Consider the following 22958-nt stretch of genomic DNA (forward strand, 5'->3'; position numbering starts at 1 on the left):
CATACTACAGAAACAAGGAATTGATCAGGTTGAGGGGCCTATAGAATAAATCCACATGAATTAAATCCAGTCTTGTAAGCCACATTCCAAATGAATAGCATGCACAGAAAGTGAAAGTAACTGGCCCAGCATTTTAGACTTCATAGACTACTATCCCAGGCTCCAGATAGAAGGAAACTGAAACACAGCAAAGTTGTGAGGACACCCCTTTCTCACCCTGGCATGGCTTAGTAATTCTGAAACAACATGTGGAACCCCCAAGGACTGAGCAAGTCAGAAAGGGCATCATGGCTAGGTGGCTAATGGGAGTAGGTCTCCCGTTGCTGCAGGAGGGGCTCTAAACATCAGAAGATGCAACATGTTTCTGAATCTGAAATTATGTTATTTTTAAGTAGAATTGAGGCTAATGAGATGGTTAAGCTAGTAAGGACACTTGACCCCAAGCCTGATGACTGTTGGGTCCGGGGGCACAAACAATGGGGGACAGGGCACCAACATCTGAGACAGAGCAAACTTTATTAAAAAAAGAAATCACCTCGGGCACAAAAAGTTTATCAGCTGAGACCACAGCCAGAGTTCAGGCTTCTGAAACTGTGGCAATTGGGGCTGGTTTGGGGCCGCTTAAAGAAAAAATCAAGCACCAGGTGTGAGTCAAAGAGCTTTTACAACCTTGAGGTCAGGCTTAGAGTCACATTACATTTTAAGTTTTACAACTTTTGGTTATAGGATGTTAGTATGTTTGCAAAAGCCTGTGGCTAACACAGCCGCTTTTCACTGTCCCTGAAAGAGTGCAAGGCAGAGAATAGTCACATAGGAGGACAGTTAAAAATTAAGGGAATACAACACAGAGGGTCCCATAGAGGCAATAGTTAGAAACTAACCTTTGTCCACTGTACCTGCCTCACTGGGAGGCTGGGAGACAGGAGAAAATTGTTCAAAGTTTACCTCTGTACACAGTGGCTGCCAGATGTCTGCTCTTAAGGCAGAAAGAGGTTGTTAAAGGTTAACAGTGGCTGCCAGCTTTATTAGTTTTTAAAATGTGTTTGTGCACCAGGTGGTGGTGGTGCATGACTTTAATCCCAGCACTCAGGAGGCAAAGACAGGCAGATCTCTGTGAATTCGTGGCCAGCCTGGTCTACAGAATGAGTTCCAGGATAGGCTCCAAAGCTACAAAGAAACTCTGTCTCGAAAAAACAAAAAACAAAAAAGGAATAGAAAAAAAAGTCACCTGGGCCAAGCCAAACCTGTTTAATCATGTCTTTAATCCCAGCATATAGCAAGTTCCAGGCCAGCCAGCAAAGATTATATAGTGAGACCCTGTCTCAAAAAAAAAAAAAAAAAAAAAAAAAAAAAAAAAAAAAAAAAAAAAAAGGACTGGGGATGTAGCCCAGTAATAGCAATTATGAAGGAAAACAATATAGCATGTATAAAAAAAAATCTGTCTTAAGATGTTTTCTTTTTTGTGGGGAACATGGAACATGGGAGGATGGGAGGGCTCGGGAATGGGGGGGATGGATATGTAAATATGAGTGGTAATTAAATAATTTAAATAAAAAAGACAAAAAAAGTTTTCTTTTGTAAGTATATATGTGTTTGTGTGTGTGTGTGTTGCTTGTATAGGTATGCACCTTAAAAGGCCATAGTTCCTCTGGAACTAGAGTTCCAGGTGGTGGTGAGCTACCTAATGTGGGTGCTGAGAACCAAACTCAAGTCCTTTGCAAAGACAGCATGCCCTTAAAAATGTGTTTAAATTTTTATTTTCTTGAATGTGTGCACTATATGCATGCCACACCTACAGAGTCCAGAAGAGGACGCTGTATCCTCTGGAACTGGAGTTACAGGTCATTGTGAGCTTCTGTGTGGGTGCTGGGACCCAAACCTGGGTCTCCTGCAAGAGCAACAGTCTGCATAAAGTTCTTTGATATACATGTTTTTCTTTTGGGCCGAAGCAAAGTCAGTTCTCGAAAGCTGATGCTTAGACAAGATGGCAGCTGATAAGTGTCTTGCCAGAGGTGCTTTAATGCAGGACTGCAGGCATTCCGCACTTAGAAAGGAGATGGGAAAGCCCTTGAGCAATCTCTCTGGAGAAAACGCAGAACATTCCAGAATTCGTCATTGTCTTCCTGAGTGCAGTTCAGCATTGCTGGAAGGAATGGCCTGGCTCCTCTCCTTCCAGTAAGACAGCCCTCACTGGCCCTAAGGCCTGAAATGTCTGTCCAATACTCCCCAGCCAGCACAGCTCCTTTGGCCCCTGAAGTCTCTCCTGAGCTGTGCTGGGCATTTCACTGGGCTACCTTCCTCCTGAGTCCCCTAGGTCTGTTTCCTTTACCCTAATTACCTTTTTCTGGATTTATCTGCCCATCCAGGGCTAGGTTCTCAAGAGCAGGCCTCAAAGGTTTTGTTCACTTCTGCATCCAGAGTGTTGGCCCTACACCTACTGTTTTTGTTGTTTGCTTTTTAAAGATTGTTTTAAGCCCGGTGTTGGTGGCACACGCCTTTAATCCCAGCACTCGGGAGGCAGAGGCAAGCGGATCCGGATCTCTGTGAGTTTGAGGCCAGCCTGGTCTCCAGATCGAGTGCCAGGATAGGCTCCAAAGCTACACAGAGAAACCCTGTCTCGAAAGACCAAAAGAGAGAGAGAGAGAGAGAGAGAGAGTTTAGTGTATGAAGTTTTGTGTACCCTTGGAGACCAGAATGAGGCCTTGAAACCTCAACAACTAGTGCAGTGGTTCATTATTCTTGTTGTTACTTCATAACTATAATCTTGCTACTCTTATGTGTTGTACTGTAAACATATGTGTTTTCTGATAGTCTTAGGCAACCCCTGTGAAAGGGTTGCTTGATCCTTAAAGAGGTGGTGACTAACAGGTTAAGAAACACTGAACTAGAGTTATCATTGTTAGTTGCCTAATGAATCAAACTGGCCTCAGACTACGTAGCAGTGTGTGACCTGATGATCCTCCTGTCCCCATACCCCAAATGCTGGGATCACAGGCATGTAACACCATGCCTAGCATATGCAGTGCTGGGTATCAAAGCCCAGGGCATGCCAGTCAAAAACAACCAACTGAGCCACACACCCAGCCCAATTTTACACCTTTTCTTTCCACCATAAAACTGGGGCTGTGAGAATGTAAAATAGTGGGGAATGCCATGAACAATGTCAGACTGCTATTAAAGAACAAAATTTATTGTGCAGCTTGCAATTAATGTAACAAAATTTACCAGCCCATATAATTGCATCAGTCTCCCTTCCTGAATGAGAAGTAAACAGACAATAAAACAATGAAACCATATTTCTTGACCACTCACATCCAAAATACTTTGGCTCTTGTCGTTAAAGGATGACACTGTGAGCTACTGGCAATGCCATTGGCATGGCTGAACTGCTTAATCCTGGAGTGGGTGTTACAGGCCAGAGGGTATTTCAGAGGTAGCAAAGAGGACCTACCACTGTGATGGATGGCCTCCCAAAGTCTTTATCAAGCACAGATCAGGTGTTGATGGACCTCTCTTAAAATTTGTTTTGTATCAGCATTTCTGGACTCCCTGAGAACACTATAAAATGCTGAGCCTTAATTACTAATGCAACAAACAAGAAATTGCTGTGTTAGGTATCATGAGCCTAAATAACAGAGCTTCTCTAAAGACAACAAATGAATCCAGAACAGTGCTGCAATGGCTGCACCCTGTGGTAAATTACATGCACATGAGGAGTCTAGGAAAGGGTGTGTGTGTGTGTGTCCGGGCCCATAGAGGTGGCTCTGTTCCATATTGATTTAGGATCAGAGAGTTCAAAACTACCCTTGCTCTTTCAAGGTTAAAGGTCTAAGACCCAAAGGTCTAAGATGTGGGTATGGCCACTGAAGGATGTTTGGCCTAAAGTGTGGATGTCTTACCTAGATTACAGAATCCTTGATTTAAGGTTACTAGACATCTTAATCCTCAAGGCTAAATAACAAGAGGTTTGATATAAGGAGTGGTTACTAAATGTTTGGAGAATTAAGGAAGTAATTAAGTCCATTTATTTCTAGTATCATGGCAAAGAAATCTTTTGCCCCCACCCCCTTTGGTTGGGCTATAAAGAATTTTGAGCAATAAACCTAAGGTGGACCCTGGTATTCACTGTATCTTCTGTCTCTGGCCCGTTTCTTTCCTCAATTCACACTCCACTCTCAGGTATGGACCTGACAAGTCCACTGGACCTAACAAGCGTGCCTAGATACTCTCATCCATGATGATGCATGTGGGACCAGAGGCTGACATCAGAATGTCTACCTCTGAAAGATTTTAGTTTGCTGAGAGAAAAAGTTTCCCACAGGCCTTGGCTCAGGACAAGGAAATTGGCCCCAACTCCAGGGCAGACAAACAATCCTTTTTGGGTCACACCTGGCCAACAGACAATCGGAGACTTTTCAGGGTACATTCATTCTGTGGTTTTTCGTTTGTAGAAAAGCAGGTCACACCTGGGTGACCACTCTAACATGAGATCATACTTTGTAATCAATCACTTTGTGCCCCTTGCCTGTATGCTGATCTACGGTTTTTTCCTATATAAGGAGCTTGCACCCCATGCTGGGGTGTGCAGCTTTCCCGATATTGCTGACACCCAAATATGCATTCGTTCAATAAACCCTTTTGCTTTTGCAGCTCTTGGTCTGGTTTCTGAGTCTCCGGGGCTCCTCAGGACCCTGAGGCCCTTAGGGGTCTGTGGTCTTTCACCTCCATTGCTTCTACCTTGCTGAGATAGAACCTCTCACTAAGCCTCTGTGTTTAGATAGACTATCTGGCCAGTTAGTTCCCAAGGCCTGCCTATCTCTGTTCCTGGTGCTGGGGTTACAGGTTATGTGCAACCACACCTAGGTTTCCATGGTGTATGTTGGGGGATCTGAACGCATCTTGATGTTTGCACAGCAAGCACTTTACCCACTAAGCCATCTTCAGCCCTATAAGGGGCAAAATTGTTAAGGCAAAATGAGGAGGATGCTATGTTGTGTATGAATACAGTACTATTTGGTTTTAAGCATCAATAGCAAGGGTAACATTGGTCCAAGGGCAGACAGGAAGCTATGGTTAGATGCCCCTGCACAAGTATTTTCTGTGTAAGGCTGCAAAGATCATTGAACAAGGTTATGGCTCTTAGCAGTGTTTCGTTGTTGTTGTTGTTGTTGTTGTTGTTGTGTGTGTGGTGTGATTTCTTGCTACTATTTATTTTTTAAGAAGGGGTTTATTTGGGCCGGGCGTTGGTGGGGCACACCTTTAATCCCAGCACTCGGGAGGCAGAGGCAGGTGGATCTCTGTGAGTTCGAGGCCAGCCTGGTCTCCAGAGCAAGTGCCAGGATAGGCTCCGAAGCTACACAGAGAAACCCTGTCTCGAAAAACCAAAAAAAAAGGAAGGGGTTTATTTGAGCTTATTGTTCCAGAAGGGATACTGCCATCCACCATGGCAGGGAAGGCATGGGTCCTGAATATGAGCTGGCCCAGCAGTCAGGAAGATAGCTGACCTCATTTCATCCACACACAGGAAGCAGAGAGCTTTAAATCAGCATGCATGCCTGAGAGCCTCTCCTTCCAGCCTCCTTCCTGGCTTTACTTACTTTTTAGTCCAGGGTTTGACCTACAAGACTTTTTTTTTATTTTAACCTCTTTAAAAAATGTTATTGATAGTAAAAAACTCTGGAGAGAAAGCAGGAATTTGCACATAGATGGCAGGTTGCTGCAACTTTTTCTTTCTTCTAGGGGACAGCATAAACACACAGTCCCTCCACTACCACAAATTTTGCAGTTGAATTTCCCACATTTGGGGAAACTGAAGGGGTCAGCACATCTGGACAGCAATGGGTAAGCCTTGCTCTGGGAAAAGCACCTACGCGATCAAGGTATCTCCCTAGATTGCTGGAGCTTTGACCAAGCTATAAATGAAAGACACCACAAATGTCTTTAGCTTTTGCTCCTGGCCCTCCTGTGTGGAAGACCTCTTGCAGATATGCTCTTTTCCACATTTGCTCTACAAAAAGCTGTCTTTAACCTAGGAAAGCAGAACCCCTAGGTCCACCCCAGGAAATTCGTGTTACAAGCTTACCTGGTGTTTCTGTTTCCCAGGACATTTGACTGTCCCATGGGTGAGGTCTTCAACACCCTCTGCAGACACTAAGTCCAGCAGCATACTGACATGCGAAAACAATGTCAGGCATGTAACATCTCCAAAGACAGCTCCTTCATTGCTTGAAAAGGTGACAGGGAGCCCTACCAGTTGGGATGACACACTTAGCTCCAGAGATCAACACATTTTGTCTGTACTGTGGAATATTTTGCAGCAGGTCCTGTGGGATGGAACTCCCATTGTCAGGCTTGGCAGGAAGCTTCTTAACTCATTGAAACATCTCTCTCATCTGGGGAAGAAGCTTAGCTATACAAAATTCATCAAATGCAGTGGGTTTCATTTTAAACATTAATATAAAAATTAGAATGGCATGGCAATATGCTTAATACAACTGTTTAAATAGAATTGAGAATTCTATTTTTTAGAGACAGAATCTCATGAATCCAAGGATGGCCTTAAACTCACTTAATAGCCAAGGATGAGTTTGAACTTCTGATCATCTGATCTACTTCTCTGGAGCTGGAATTATAGGCATGTACCATCAGGCCAGGTTCATGCTTTGTTGAGGGTCAAAACCAGGGACTCAGTATAGTGGTGCATGCCATTAATCACAGTGCTGAGGAGTCAGAGGCAGGCATATCTCTGAGTTTAGAGTCAGCCTGGTTTACCTAGTAAATTCCAGGACATCCTGAGCTACATAGTGAGACCCTATCTCAAACAGACAAACAACAGACAAACAAACAAAACCAGACATAAACAAATTCAGGGCTTTATATATTGTAGGCAAGCATTTACCAACTGTGCTATATCCCCATCCCGTAAATACCCCGTCTTAAATAAATTTAAAACTTATTTCAATAATTTTCTTCCCCAGGACTTAAAAAGGACTTCTCCCTTTTACAGAACACTTACGGAATCAGTGCATGTGTACAGAACTCTCCCCCAGCTAAATACTTTTTGTGATTGAACCCATTAAAAAAACTGTCAAGACACCAGTCACTACAAATACTTTTGGCCACTGTAAGCTGGCACCACACCAGTGACTTAACACTGAAGCCTGGCATGTTCTGAAATCACGTTTCCTTTTCATGTAATTCAGGCTCAGGGATCCTATACAGAGCAGCTGAGAAATAAATAATGTTGCTGAGGCTGAAGATGATACATAGAAGTATGGCTGCTGCTATCTGAGGCAAAGAGAAGGGTCTGGAGGTGGCCAAGAGCCACTCCTTCCTCAGAGTCTTGTCCAGGAGGATGGCTTCCATCTGCAAATGTGTGGCGAGGATCACACACACGTGAAACAGCTGGTGACTATGACCTATGAAAAAACACAAAAGGTCATCAAGATTACCATTCAGAACCAGAGAAATGGCTCCGTGGCTCCTGCTGCCAAGCCTGGTAACCAGGTTGCCACTCCTGCAACCCTCAAGAGAATATACATTCCCACTAGTTGTTCTCTGGCCTCTGCATGTTATGGCTTGTGCATACCAATATATATATATATATATATTATATATATATATATATATATATATATATATATATATATATATATATATATGTTCACATAAAATAAATTACGTTCTGGGAAGTCATCGATCAAAAGATATATGGACACAGACTATGATATGTATGCTAAAAATGCAACGGCTAAATCCAAGGATCCAGGCCAGAGATCACACATATGATTTTATTTGTTTGTTTAACTTATTTCATTGCTGATTGTCTTCAGAGACAGGGTCTCATGTAGCCCAGACTTGACTTGAACTCACTCTGTAGCTGAGGATGACTTTGAATTCTGATCCTCCTGTCTCCACCTCCTGAGTGCTGGGATTACAGGCTTGTGCAACCACACTAGTTTTATAATTCCACTTGTAAGAAATTCTTAGAGAGGCAGGTGAAAGAGCCATAGGTGTGCCTGTATCCTCATGGACACGGGCTGGCTGAAGACATTCACAGGCCTGCAGTGCCAGGCAGATAGATGCCATTATGATGAGCAAATATATGGTGGAGAAATGGGAGCGAGAAGTGGGCTGGTTCTTGTGCTGTGGAAAGAGACAGAACTGAAGAAGCAAAGGTGGTGAGAAACAAGCTAATGTAGGTGGCCTGCTTGCCACCCAGGGCCATGGTCCTACCCCAGTAGGGTAGTTGACAATCCCAGTCTGTGTTGACACCCATTGCCCACATTACAACCAAAGGCTACATTGATGCCCCAGGGTCTGGGCTGCCACCTGTGGCCATATTGGTGTCTGAGGACTGTGCTGCCATAGTGGCCATGCCAATCTGAGTGGCCTTGGTGTCATCAGGGCCCGAGCTGCAGCTGAGGGACACATCAGGGTTCATGACTGTTATTGTTTTGTTTAAAAAGAAGAAAAGAGAAATTGCTGAGACAGACATATTGACTATAAGTTTATTATAAGGCCCGGCAGAATGGGGAGACTAAGAAGAGGAACAGGGGTAAATGGCTGACCGCCATGGCCGGTCGCCATAGAGAGACAGAGCAGGGGAAACAGAGAGAGGGGAACAGAGGAACAAAGTGGGAACAGAGAAACAGAAACAGAGAAACAGAGAAACAGAGAAACAGAGGCAGGGACTTATCTTTTAAAGGGGTCCTCTGCACCTGTGTGTAGACTTAGTTCCCATGGAACCTTGGGCTGACCAGGGTACTGCCTGTTTCACCAGGTAACAGGGGCAGGCCAGCATAATGCCTGAACCTTTCAATGACCCTACTGCAGCCAGGTCTGTGTCGGTGTCCATACTTCAGTTACCATTGAAGACCAAATGGATGCCTGTGGTTGGGCCCGCCACCTAAGGCCATGTTACTGTCTGAGAGCCATGCTCCAGCTGTGCCATACTTATCTGAGTGGCTTGTGCCACCACTTGGGACCAAGGTGACATCTGGGCCCAGGCTGCTGCCATGAGCCATGTCTGGGTCTGTGGTCCTACCAGAGCTGGGGTCTATGTTGACATCCATGGCCTGTGTTTCCACCAAAGAACCACCCAGATCCACATCCAGGGCTTTGAGTTGGCCCACTCCAGCATCTACACCATCCATGACCTGCCTGAGTGCATAAAGGGACTGGTCCTACAGAACCATGGCCTCGGGATCTCCATGATACCGGGCAATGGCAGGATGAGATATCCAGGAGGAGTTTTGGTGAGGATCTAGTGGTGTACCAGAAGCCAGAGGCCTTGAACCAGAACCGTAACTCATTACAATGAACATTTGCAAGTAAAGTGGAGTGGACAAAAGGGTACATTGCATGACACACTGCAGCTCCCAATCGCTCTAAGAAGAATGAAGAGGTGATGGAGAGGTGGGAAAGATGGAGGAATGAAATGGGGTTTTTGTTGTTGTTTATTTGTTTTGTTTTGAATTAAGTTTTAAAAAATTTGGGGGGTGGATATGGAGGAACTAGGAAATGAGCGGAATTGGGATGCATGATATGAAATCCCCAAAGAATCAATTAAAAATTATGTTTAAAAAAGAAAGAAATGCTTAGGAACATGGTTCCGTATAAGACTGTTGTACAAACATGAAGGCCTGAATTCTAATCCCTAGTACTGGTGTAAACTGCCAGGCATGGTCAGGCATGCCTCTAAACCCAGTGCTGTGGAGGTGGAAACAGGAGGATATCTGGGACTTGTGGTTTTCAGCTGAGCTCCATGTTCAGTGGCAGATTAAAGCAACAAACAAGGCAGAGAATGATAAAGCATGGCACCTAACATCTTCCTCTAGCCTCAGAATGTAAATCTAATGTGTGCACACACGCACTCAAGTACACACCCACACGTACACATGCACACGCGCACACACACTCACTCATACATATGAACACATACAAACATTTTTTTAAACCTTAAAAATGAGCTGGGCGTTGGTGGCGCACGCCTTTAATCCCAGCACTTGGGAGGCAAAGGCAGGTGGATCCCTGTGAGTTTGAGTCCAGCCTGGTCTACAAGAGCTAGTTCCAGGACAGCCTCCAAAGCTACAGAGAAACCCTGTCTCGAAAAACCAAGAAAAAAAAAAAAAACTTAAAAATGTCAGGCTGGAGAGATAGCTCAGAGGTTAAGAGCATCAACTGTTCTTCCAGAAGTCCTGAGGTCAATTCCCAGCAACCACATGGTGGCTCACAACCATCCATTATGAGATCTGGTGCCCTCTTCTGGTGTGCAGATGTACATGGAAGCAGAATACTATATACATAATAAATAAAATCTTAAAAAAAAAACCACCTTAAAAATGTCCAGAATAGGTGAAGCTTTGGCAGAGAGTAGAAATGGGAATTCTCACTGCCTGGACAGAAGGGATTATACTGAGTTGTAGACATGTCCAGAATGGATTTACATTTTGGTACATCCACTGGAAGAATTATATACCCTTGTTTTTGTTTCTGTTCTTATTTGTGACAGTTTCTTGCTGTGGCACTCAGGCTAGCCTTGAACTCACTAATAGCCATTGTCCTCTTGTTCCAGTCTTCAAAGCATTGGGACTGCAGGTGTGACTCTCCCTAGCTGCTGAAAGTAACATTGAATTGTGACTCGTCAGTGGGATAGTAAGTAGTCACACATACTGTGGTAACTGATCTTAATTGTTAACTTGTTGGGATTCAGAGTTAGCTGAGGAGACCCCATCTCCACCCCACCCCACCCATGTGTGTGTGTGGTTCTATGCTAGAGAATCTGGCCCTAATATAACTCTCTACTGTATTTATTTTTAGAAATCAACATGAGAAAACTAGAAAGACTAATGAGCAAAATTCCTTTTCTAAAGCAACTTACCCTTCACGCCCATTTTCCAAACGAAAATGTGGGCACCCTGCTCTTCTCCGGCTCTAATTCTGACTTCCACCTTATTGGAAGAGCCAGAGTTTTCCATCTGCCTTTTCCCAAGTGTTCTTGTCTCAACTTATGGCTCATCAGAGACATGACAAGGCCATCTTCGGAGAGACAGTTAAATTCCAGTGAGGTCACTGGGGTGGGGCCCTAATCCACTGGATATGATCTACACTGAGGAAGAATCCCACAAAGACCGTGGAAAGGTACTCATCCCCAGGCCAAGGAAATGATGAAGACACCATCCTGCTGACAACTACATCTCAGACTGTCAGCCTTCTGAATGTGAGAGAATAGTGTTCTGTTGTGCTGGCCACCCACACTTGTATGCAGAATTTCCCTTGTGTGTGAAAACTGCAGGCCTAACAAACCAATACAACATGACCATTAAAGAAGGCTTCTCACACTGGGCGGGCGTTGGTGGTGCATGCCTTTAATCCCAGCACTCGGGAGGCAGAGGCAGGCGGAGCTCTGTGAAACCAGCTTGGTTTACAAGAGCAAGTTCCAGGACAGCCTCCAAAGCCACAGAGAAACCCTGTCTTGAAACCCCCCCCCAAAAAAAAAGAGAAAGGAGGAGGAGGAGGAGGAGGAGGAGGAGGAGGAGGAGGAGGAGGCTTCTCCATCTCCAGATAGCTATATCCAAGTGTAGTGGCACCTACTGGTCCCTCAGCACTCTTTAGGCAGAGACAGGAAGGTCATGAATTCAAGCCCAGTTTGGGCTATGTATTGAGTTTAAGGCCAGCCTCCACTACATGTTGAGAGCCTATCTAAAAATTAAATTTTAAAAAAGGGGGGATGTGTGTGAGAGAGAAGGCTCAGTGGGAAAGGCACCTCCCACCAAGCCTGACAACTTGAATTCAATACCCTGGACCACATGGTAGAAAGTGACAGCCTGTTCCTGCAGGACCTTTGACCTCTAATGCCCACAGTAGCACACAGACACATTAAACAAATTAACACACAATTAAAAAATAATGCATGAGAAAGCACTTTATGGTACCACAAAACCCATTTCAGGCTCCAGGGGTGCCTGGCCACAGCACCTCCACTTCAGGTAGGAGCTGAACCAGGATTGCTGAACATTGGCAAGCATGCCTGCAACTTTCCTTCAGCCCCAGCCCCCTCCTGTCCTAGGGGGAAGATGAGTAAATGGCACCAAGCCTTAATCAAGTTCAAAGAGCAGGCTGTGCCCAACTCCAGATACGTGTTCGATGCAGGCAAGTGATCTGCTGTAGCTGTGACACGGTGCCAAACACAGAACCCTGACTCACAGGCATTCACTAAACCCATTTCCATTAGAGAGATGAGCAACAGACATGCCACCAGCAATGGGAGCATCTGAAAGGGCCCCAACGGGAAGAGTGGCTTCAACTATCCTACCTACCAGGTCTCAGGAGCTTCCTGTAGGCCAGGGCTAACCAGACCTGGAAAGCGCCTTCCCCTACGACACAAGCATTTTTCTGCTACATATCTTTAGGTTCAAAAGGACAGGACTAAAGAGAATAAATAAAAGCACAGAGAAGCCAAAGGGCTGGCAAGTAATGCCCAGTCTGTGATACACCCCTGTATGTCCCTGTGGTCCCCCAGCTGTCATCTACAGCTGTCTTCCTTCAAGGTGGGGCTGAAGTAGGTGGTAGTTAGAGGCCTAAGGGCCTCCAGTTCCTGACCTCTGACCCTGTTCTCTAAGCATTTGGCTAGAGGCAGTCCCTTCTGGTAGGACAAAGGAGAAAAGTGAGACTCTAATCAGATCACAAAACCTATCGGGCTGCATCTCTGAAGGAGGTGGAGAGGACTCCAGTCAAGGGCAAAAGTGGCTTGGCGAGAGCCTAGGTGCTTGCTGTGGTGGGGACAGTAACCGGCCTTTGAAGTCTCATAGTATCTAATTAAGGAACTTTTGTTTTAAAGGCTTGTCACCATCTACAGAAGCCACCCAAAGGTGCTGTGATGGCTAATACTGTCAACTTCACGGTCTCTAGAGCCACCAGGAGACAAGCCTCTGTGTATGCCTGTGAGGGAGTTTCTACACTGGGTTAACTGAGGTGGGAGAACCTGCCATTTCATGGGCTGGGGTCTGGACTGGATACAAAGAATGCAAGCCGAGCAACAGGTTCGTCTCTCTCCTCTTCCTGACTGGGCACAATATTACCTACTGCTTCATGCTCGCCACCATGCCTTCCCTGATCATCTTGGGGCATACCCTCAAAGCAGAAACCAAAATAAACCCTTGAGGTTTTGGTCACAGCAACAGAAAAGACACAGGTGCTTCCTTCCCAGGCAGTGTCAGAGCCAGGTGAGACAGATGGGGCAGGTGGGAAGAGCCCCACCCATCCTGCTCTGGAGGAAGGGGAGGGAACATTGCAGCAGCTAGGAGCTCCTTCCTGTGCTCTGACACCTCTCCCAATCACATGCCCTCTCAAGTCATACTTAGCGAGGCTCCCTCCAGTGTCACATGGTCTCTGTGAGCGCTGGACTTGCCCCAGCTTTGGAGTTCTTGGGTTAGGAGGTCTGAGTTTGGGTCTGGAAGCTGCACCTGGGACCTACGGTTCCACAAGAATCCAGGCCATCCACCCACCATGTTCAAGATAGACTTTCTCCTCTGTAAGCTGCCTGTAGTCTGGGACCTTGAGTGACCACAAAGCCATCTTCCTGCTTCCCCTCTGTGGCTGCCACACCCCCCATCATATTGTACTGGGAAGTTAGACTCTAGGTACCAACAGGATTCACTGGAATGCTTCAGGGTCCTGAGCCTACCTGTCCCCATCCTCCCTGTCCCTGGCAGTACACTAGCAACACAAATGATGGCTTCAATCAAGATTTAAGGTCACTGCTGTACCTACCATGACCTGAGCCTGGATGACTCCTGAAAGGTTCAGGCTTTAATGCTGATCGGCATCTCTTTAAGAGACAGACCCCCTCACCCCGCCCCCTGACAACAGTCAGGGCACACACAGGAAAACGTGCTATGTCATCACCACATCACTCGCCACGCATTACTGCCTGTGTGAGGACTCTGGGCATGCGTTGGACCTCATTGCGCATGCACAGTCTTCCCTTTAAAAGTCCCAACTTCCCTGCTGCTCGCTCTCTTTACTCTCTACTCTCTTTGCTTCTGCTTTGCTCTCTCTTCTCCCATCTACATGCTCTCTCTGCCTCTCTATGGCGACCGGCCATGGCAGTCAGCCATTACCCCTGTTCCTCTTCTCTCTTAGTCTCCCTACTCTGCCAGGCATCTAATAAACTGCTTAATATGCCTCATCCACCTCTTTCCTCTTTTTCTTTACATCTAATTTAAACAAAAACATAACAACTCCCACTAGGGTCATTCCTCTCCAGGTCCTCTGCCTTGTGGCTATAATACACATTGTCAAGGATGTTTCCACCCCAGCCAAGAGAGTCACCCTCTGCTTCAGGGTCACCCCTGAAGGGACCAGCTCCCCCTATCAGCAGCCATAACCGCCTAGCACGTGCTTGCCTCGTGCTGTTTGCATCAAGTTTCCGCCTCTGACTGGTGATTGGGGTGCTGCGGTCCTGGATGGAGATCCTGGGGGCCTAAGTCTCCAGGGGTCTTTCAACCCCCACCCCTGCCCCACCACACTCACCGATGTAGTCAAAGCGTCCAGGAGCCAGTCGCTCTGGCAGGTGAGCAGAGTACAAGAAAGAGGCCAGGAGGGTCATGACCATGTGCTTCTGGTGGTACAAGATGGCTTCATTTCTTGAACTCTCCCCGGGGAGCAGGAAGAGCTGCAAATGTTAAAAAAAAAAAAAAAAAAAAAAAGGCCCTGAGAAGCCAGTACTTAAATCTTACTTAGACCCACGCCTCTCAGACACAAGTTCCACAGGCCCAGGTCTCACCTCCTCAGGGTAGTAGCTTGAAGGAGAGATGTGTGGGGATGAAGGGAAAGAAAGAAGAGAAGAGGACAAATAAAGAGATGAGTGCCAGGCAGTGGTGGCACACGTCTTTAAGTGCTGGGAGGCAGAGGCAGGTAGATCTTTGAGTATAAGGCTAGCCTGGTCTACAGAGTGAATTCCAGGACAGCCAGAGCTACACAAAGAAACCCTGTCTGGAAAAACCAAAAAAGCAAACAAACAGAAAGAGAGAAAGAGATGAGCAAAGAGAAAGAAGGAAAACCCTACTAGATATTGCTGCTCCTTCTGAAGATAAAATGCAAGCACAGAGAGGTGCCCTTGCTATCTGCCCTGACTCCAGATGCAGAGCTACAGAACTGAGGCTCATAATTAAGACTTCAAGGCTTAGTTAGATGCAAGATAGCAACATGGCTCAGTGGGTAAAGTCCCTTGTCACCAAGCCTGATGACCTTAGTTCAAAGCCCTGGACCCATGTAGTGGAAGGAGAGAACTGGCTCCTACAAGTTGTCCTCTGATTTCCATATGCTTGCTGCAACTCAAAGGTGTGTGTGTGTGTGTGTGTGTGTGTGTGTGTGTGTGTGTTGGGGGGTGCACAAAAGAAATGTGATAGGAAAAAAAAACTCTTTATAAACAAAAAGGCTTGGAAACCTTTCTGTATGATCAAAAAGGATCACCATTTGGCCTGGCTTGGTGACTCAAGCTTGAACTCACTCCCTGAGGCAGAAATGTTAGAAGTTCAAGGCCCATCTAGGCTATGGAGCTAGTTGAAGGCCAGCTTGAGCAACCTAGTGAGATCCTGTCTTAAAATCAATCAATTAATCAATCAATCAATCAGTCAATCAATCAGTGCTTGGGGATCCAGCTCTATGGTAGAGCCCTTGCCTCGCACACAGAAGACCTTAGACTTAATCCCCAGCATCAACCAGGCAGACCTCAATGTATGACCATTATTTTCCTTCAAGGTTAAGCAGAATGTTTGCATTATTTTTTATAAATAACAATAGTAGCTTCCCCTTACTAGAGGCACCAGTCCAGCCATCCCTATGTCTCAGATGGGGCCTGTTGTGGTTGGACAGCTTCTGCTGGGGTGATTGGAAGGTGTTTCCTTTGGCTCCTGGGACCTTAAGGCAGACTTTACCTCTGAATTCTGCACACAAGAAAAGTGAGCCTGAGACAGACTTGCAAACCACCAATAATGAGCAAAATGAGGGTTGGAATCTAGGCAGGGTAATTTTGGTATTAATGCAGCCACCCCCTGCCCCTCCGCCCTACTGTCCCACACAGCCTCTAGACAGCACCACATGGCATGATATCTGCATGTAACTGGTGACAGCTATCAGCTGACACTCCCTATGTGCATCTGCATGACTCCCTCCAGGAAGCAGTGAGAGCTCTGATTGCACTCCCATCCCCCAGTCTCCCGTGAACCCACTCAGGGAAATACAGAGAAAACACCCAGTGTAGCAAGTGAAACTCTTCACTGCCCTGTCCCCTCACCCCTTGCCATCTGGGTCTCACACTGCCTCTGGGAGAAGCCTACTCCCAAGGAAATGCTGAACCTGTAAGATCCATTCTGTCCAGGAATCCTCATTATCTCCTATTCAGAAGCAGATGGTAGCCTCATTCACAGATAAAGAAACCTAGGCTCAAAAAGCTTAAGTGTACTGCCTAAATCACACAGCAAGTAAACATGGAGACTAGAGTTTGGAATCAGGCCCATGTGACCTGCAAGTGAGAGTCTCTTCCCTTCCTGTCCTGTTATCCTGCCTCATTCTCATTTACCCTTTAAGACCTTTATCTCCACCTTTCCTTCAGCAACACACCATATTACTGATAATACACAACCACACATATATTGGCCTTTTCCCCCCAGCTGGCACTGATTATCAAACCTCAAGCCGTCTGCCTTGTTGTGATGGTTTGGATAGGAATGGCCCCCACAGACTCATGTGTTTGAATGCTTGGTCACAGGGAGCGGTACTATTGGGAGGTGTGGCCTTGTTGGAGGAAATGTGTCACTGTGGAAGTGGGCTTTGAGGTCTCTTATGCTCAAGCTACATCCAGTGTGGCTCAAAACCCACTTCCTATTGCCTGCAGATCAAGATGAAGAACTCTCAGCTCCTTCTCCAGCACCATGTCTGCCTGCATGCCACCATGTCCCTTCCATGACAACAGTGGACTAAACCTCTGAAACTATATGCCAGTGCCAATTAAATGTTTCCCTTTGGAAGAGTTGCCATGGTCAGGGTGTCTCTTCACGGCAATAGAAATCCTAAGACACTTGCCCAGGTCTCTGTGGTTGTTCCTAAGGTCCTAAGTTGTTTGTAAGTTTGTCTGCAAGGACCTCTGTGTTCACACTATCTCTAACCGCAGCACCTGGTCTCAACTCCTGTGGGTCCCCCAGAGCCCACTATGGGGTTATGACTCCCTCAGAGCTCAGGAAACAATGAAGCTCCTGGCATTGCTGACAGGAAGAGAGGCCATGTAGCCCACGTCCTTACCCTGTAGAAGATGGGGAGTGAGTCCCACGTGTAGGGGTAGGCAAAGGCGAGGACTCGGAGCAGCTTGCAGAGCCGGGGCTTCTGGAGTTCAAGAAACCTGAAGTCAGGGAGGAAATGAAAGCTTTTCAGGAACTCACACACGAACGAACACATGGGTCATCAACAGAGGACAAGCATTTTTAACATGGCCTCCTGTGGCCCACAGCTTCTCCACAAGCCTCTCTCACTCCTCCCACACTGGTGGAAAGGACAAAACCTCAGCCAAGGAGGAGAAACTTGCTCTGAAAGCACGAAATGCAATGGGTGCAAACCAAGACTGGGGATGTGTGTCTTCAGGAAGAAACCCTGCAAAGGTCAGAGGAGCAAAGAAGTTTTAGAAGGCTGACACCACTAAGGTAGGAAGGGGCCTCTCAAGCACAGACCCCCAGCCGCACATTCTACAGAAGCAGCCAATAGGAGCCACCCAGGTGATGCCATACAAAGACCTGGGTTCAAGGGGTGGGGAACACAGGAACACTGGCCTGGGGAAAGTGAATGTGTAGAGGGTCTGTCTTTCTCTCCTCTGTGAGCTTTCCCATTACCCTCCAAAGCAAAAACAGAATCCAACTGGAACCCACTGTACTGATTAGAAGCAAGAGGCAGGACTTCCTGGACAGGCCACCACTGGGCCTGTAGAGACCTAGAGAGGGGTAAACAGCCCTCTGTTAAGCAGTACAGCCACCCAGACTGGATATCAGGAGGTTAGGGTTGAGCACGGTATCCACACAAAACTGCAGTTCTGGGGCTGGTAGCCTGTCTGGCAAGCATGCAGAAAGCCCGGGTTCCAACCCTAGCACTCATGAACCAGACATGGTGATGCATGCCTGTGATTCCAGCACTTGGAGGCCAAGTCAGAAGGATCAGGAGCTCAAAGGCACTTTAAATACATTTTGTATATTAAACATATTTTATATTAAATTTAACATATTCTATATAGTGAATTTGAGGTCAGAAGGATCAGAAGTTCAAAGTCATTTTTAATATATTTTATATAGGGAATTTGAGGTCAGCCTGGGCTATAGGAGACCCAGTGTCAAAAAACCAAAACAAAACTCAATTACCATCTTGACTATGCTGTAACACTAGGGAAGGAGGCCACAGGGCTGTGGTTTCATAGGTTTCTACACAGGCTGGACGCATGAAGACCATACTGCTGTGGCCGCTAAAGCTGTGTGTGATCTGTCTCTCCCCCACAGTGTTGTTGTAAAGACTTAAAGAAATGAGGTCCCCAAATCACACACAGCTCAGGGACTAAATGGAGCTTAGAAAAACAAACAAACCACTCCCAGTTCATCTCACAGCTATGCTGGAGCAGAGGGTAAGAGCAAGAGAGATGGGTTCTGGGTGGACGGTCCCAGAAGGAGCTGAGAACAGACACCTCAGCTTTAGCCCAAGGTATCTGTCCCACAGAGTGTCACATTGTCCCTGCCTGGCCCTGATAGGCCCAGCCTCTCTGTCTTTTTTCCCCCAGGGGCCAAAGGAAACACCTTCCCACAACCCTAGCAGAAGCTGTCCAACTGCAACAGGCCCCTTAAGCATCCGCCATGTCTGGGACAGGCTCACTCCTAAAGAGTGCTCCTTGTGGCCACTTTCATGTGAAGAAAACCTGGCTCTGACTTGTTGAGGGCTGTCCCCTAAAACATGGGTTTCCTGCAACTTGAGACCACATGTCACCGGACCTGAAAAAGTACTTCCTCACGGGGCAAACGGACCAACCTCTCCAGCAACAAAGCTGAGTCTACAGGGGACAAAAAGAAGAGCGGGGGGGGGGGGGGGGAGGAGAAAAATAGGATAGAGAAAGCAACAGAGGGGGAAAACGGTCCCTTAACCACAGAAGACTCCAGGTGCAATTCCATATCCAACCACAGGATGTCGCCACAGTCAGAGATTCCTAGAGTAACAGCCTTGGCCGAGATGCCTCCAAAGCAACCAGCAACAGTTTCCAAAGCACAGCTGGCTTACACACCCTGGGGTTGAGAGCTCTCTGCTCAGGAAGCCGTGCAGGAAACACTGAATTGGGAGAGAAGCCTCCCTTAAGACCAGGGTGAGTCAATAAATCTTAGAAACTGAAATGACAAAACCGATGCCTGATGCAAGCAGTTAATTGGAATTATTCAATTGCAAAAGTACAAAAGTGTGTGTGGTGTGTGTGTGTGTGTGTGTGTGTGTGTGTGTGTGTGTGTGTGCACGCACTCGTGTGTGTTGTCTTTTGTTTCGTGGGGGTTTTATCCTAGTTTGGAGATTCACAGGAAAGGGGACACTTTCACAGCACTCTGTTACCTGGCTGAAGTGTCACAGCCTCCAGAACTTGGTCTGCTGAGCCACTGCCCCAGCTCTGCCCCCAGCCCTTTAGAGGCTAACTTTTACCATTCTACATACTGAGATATTATTCCTCTGGCCCAGATTATTTTGTGACGGTCACCATACTAACCTCAGTGACTTTGCAAAAAAAAAAAAATTTTTTTTTGATGGAAGTTGGGAGAGGTGGTGGATGTCTGTATCACCACTGGGGCAGGTACTCTCATAAGGTGAAAGGGTAGCCATAGGCTACACAATGGATATCAGAGCAGCCAGGGCTACACAGTGGGACCTTCTATCAAAACACACTAAACCAAACAAAACTCAATGGCCAGACAGGCATGCTGAAAGGAAGATCTACAGTGACAGGTGGCGTGAGGCAGAGAACAAGGACAGCTCGCTGGGCTGTACACTGAGTGCAGGGCCATGAGGGGAGGCTCAGGAAGGGAACATGTTGTGCTTAGCTCCCCACAAGTGTGGCAGCATGAGAGGACTTGCACACGGCTGCTGGTGACGTATCTCAAGGATCCTGTGGAGAGGAAGCTGAACCCAGAAAGAAGAGTTCAAAAGATGACTGTCCACAAAGAACAAAGGGTTGTCTTCTGAGAGCCCTAGACTTGCCAGATTGCCCTGGGGCCCTCTCTAGCCATCCTCCCTCCCACCCTAAAGTGCATTGCCCCTGTTCCTGGGCCCTCCACCCCTTACACTACCATTCTTGCCCAGGCTGTTTGGTCTGCCCCAAAGGCCTTGCCTTATCTCCAGCTCCAAGGCTGCCTCTTGCTTCCTCTCAATCCTAAGACAACTTCTCAAGGCCCTGTGTATCCTAGGATCTGACATTGACACGACACACTTCCCCTGCTCTTGGTTCTGCTTCATGAGCAATGGCAGTTCCCGCTCAGAATCTTTGATGTTTTGGTGTGTGCCCTGCCTTTCCTGCACCTGGCACTCTCTTTAGGCAAGACCTCACTCTGTCAGGTGTGGCAGACTTTTCACATGGGTCCCCAAAGCCCAGGCAGCCTTTGAGGAACATTGGTCAGGTGAGTGGGGACAATAGCCCAGATGTGCTCTCTGGATCATCAGAAACCAACTGTGTCATGGTCAAGGAAAGAAGGCCTAAAAGAAGGCACACAAGACATCCCTGCATCAGTGCCAAACACCACCCAAATACACCAGGCTCACTGAATCCACAACACCCACCACTGAGCCTGCATGATCAAGGGAGACTCTGGGTTAGAAGAAAGCAGTGGACCCTGGTGGCGAACAGGTGGTCTGTCAGGTGCTTTCAAAAACTTAATTAACTTAAAAGGCTACAAACGTCCCACCTATTATGCCCCTGGGAAATCGGTTTTGCCCTATTAATCATAGGGAATGTATCTTTCACACCCGTGAGCTGCTTCAACCCCCACTACCCAGAGCATTTGTTCCTTCTGATGCCAGTTTTGAGGTGCTTGGGAGCCAACTACACAGGGCAATAACTGACCCAAAGACCAGATTCAGGCGTGTCCAGGCCTACCCAGGGGTCCAGGCAGCCAGAGAAAAAGATCACCCAGGCACACTGCATCTCCACTGCACTGTAAGTATGGCTCGTACCATGCATGCATCTTGCTACATCCAAGATGGGGACCCCACCCCTCTCCACCGTTGGTGGTGTCCCCAGATTTCCACCCTGGAGCAGGGGCTATAGACCACACAATCTAATTCCTCCTGGAACTACAAGGGCATAGCAACCCAGGACAAGGGATTTCATTTTCCTAGCTCTTCAGGTAGATTCAAGCCCTGCCCAGCTGCCAGAGAATTCTGTGATTTTCACAAAGAAAAGAGAGACCCTCCCCATCCCCAGCAGTTTGGGATGGGGTAAGGAAGAGGGAATGAAGCCACACAATCCAGTGTGGGATACACAGAAAGGTGCTTTCACCCCTAGGGGGAGCAAAACATGCCTACCCCTACCCTTCTCAAACATCCTGACAAATGGAGGGCAAGCTGGGGTGAGCCTTTCTGATTTTGTATAAAAATCTATCCTCCCGGGGCTGGAGAGATGGCTCAGAGGTTAAGAGCATTGACTGCTCTTCCAGAGGTCCTGAGTTCAATTCCCAGCAACCACATGGTGGCTCACAACCATCCATTATGAGATCTGGTGCCCTCTTCTGATGTGCAGATATACATAGAAGCAGAATGTTGTATACATGATAAATAAATAAAATCTTAAAAAAAAAAACTATCCTCCCACATTTAAAAAAACAAAAACCAGTTTGGCAGGTTCCCCCAAACCTTGGTATCAACCAGAGGAAACTGGAACCAAAAGCATCTCAAAGAGGAAACACCTACTTTGCTGGCTTTTCCCTGGAGAGGGGACAGTGCAGTTGGGGACATACATGTAACCCAGGTGCCTCTCCTGACCTGTGAATTCCTGACATAGTGGCACTATCTAGATGAGACTGTCACCTTGCCACAATCATCTGGAAGGTTTCCTAAACGACCTAGGGAGCCTGTGATTTCAGGTAGTTCATTCCTGCAAAGACCAGCATCAACTAGCACAGCCGTCCCCATGACAACACTGCTCACACTCTATCCCACAGAGTCTTTCTTAAAAGGGAAAAGGATAGCAGGATTAGAGGTGAGGAGCCTGGCATGACTTGTGGCCACTTTTGTCACCCATCATAGGTACCTAGCGATAACACATTCACTCATAACTTTGAGTGGAGGACTGTCTGCTACTGAGGAACCTTCTCTGCCAGGCTTGAGCGAGGCATCCTGGGCACTTTTGTCAGTGTTTTGTCCTAACAATGAGCAAAGTAACCAATACATAAGACAACAGGGGCTCTACGGGGAGCCTGGTGTTGGGCATCTCCCATGGGGATGCGTGCTAGGTCCTCCCCAGCTTCCCACCTGAGATCAGAGAGCCCAGTACCTGGAATAGCAGGAGAGACCAGTGCTGAGAATGGTGTTGAACACAGCCAGGGCTACGTAGCATTCATGGAAAGTACTGCTGACCAGTGCATCAGGGAACGTGTATGCAGAGTAGGCGATGGCTGACCCTGCAGAAGAAACACCAGCCTTGAGACACAGGCCAGGCCACAGCACTATGAGGACCCTGGGAAAGACTGCCTCAGCCTTCATCTTCTGCACAGACTCCTGAGCTAGCCTGCCTCTGTGCCATCTCAGAATACCTCCCCCTTGTCTCTTTGTCCACTCAAAATCCGTAAGGCTATGTCCTTCTCAGAGATTGTGTGTATGTGTGTGTGTGTGTGTGTATGTGTGTTAACTCATTCTGACTTTACAATCCTGTCCCATATAAAATTTACACTTATCTTTTTAAA

General features: G+C 47.0%; 1 protein-coding gene and 1 non-coding gene across 2 annotated transcripts in view; both read right to left on the minus strand.

The window, feature by feature from the left end:
* Positions 1-5736: 5736 nt before the first annotated feature.
* LOC113835570 lies at positions 5737-5894 on the minus strand. The gene has a single exon (XR_003485215.1). It is a non-coding gene; the product is annotated as a U1 spliceosomal RNA (small nuclear RNA).
* A 982-nt stretch (positions 5895-6876) lies between these two features.
* Paqr5 (progestin and adipoQ receptor family member 5) overlaps positions 6877-22958 on the minus strand; it is a 74104-nt gene continuing 58022 nt past the window's right edge. The window contains exons 6-9 of the mRNA XM_035444220.1: positions 22550-22676; positions 17305-17401; positions 14536-14677; positions 6877-7418 (exon numbers count right to left, since the gene is read on the minus strand). Of these exons, the coding sequence (XP_035300111.1) occupies positions 7177-7418; positions 14536-14677; positions 17305-17401; positions 22550-22676 (608 nt within the window). The 3' untranslated portion in view covers positions 6877-7176. The remainder of the gene's footprint in view (positions 7419-14535; positions 14678-17304; positions 17402-22549; positions 22677-22958) is intronic.

Source organism: Cricetulus griseus, chromosome 4, assembly GCF_003668045.3.
Source record: "Cricetulus griseus strain 17A/GY chromosome 4, alternate assembly CriGri-PICRH-1.0, whole genome shotgun sequence".
Taxonomy (NCBI): domain Eukaryota; kingdom Metazoa; phylum Chordata; class Mammalia; order Rodentia; family Cricetidae; genus Cricetulus; species Cricetulus griseus.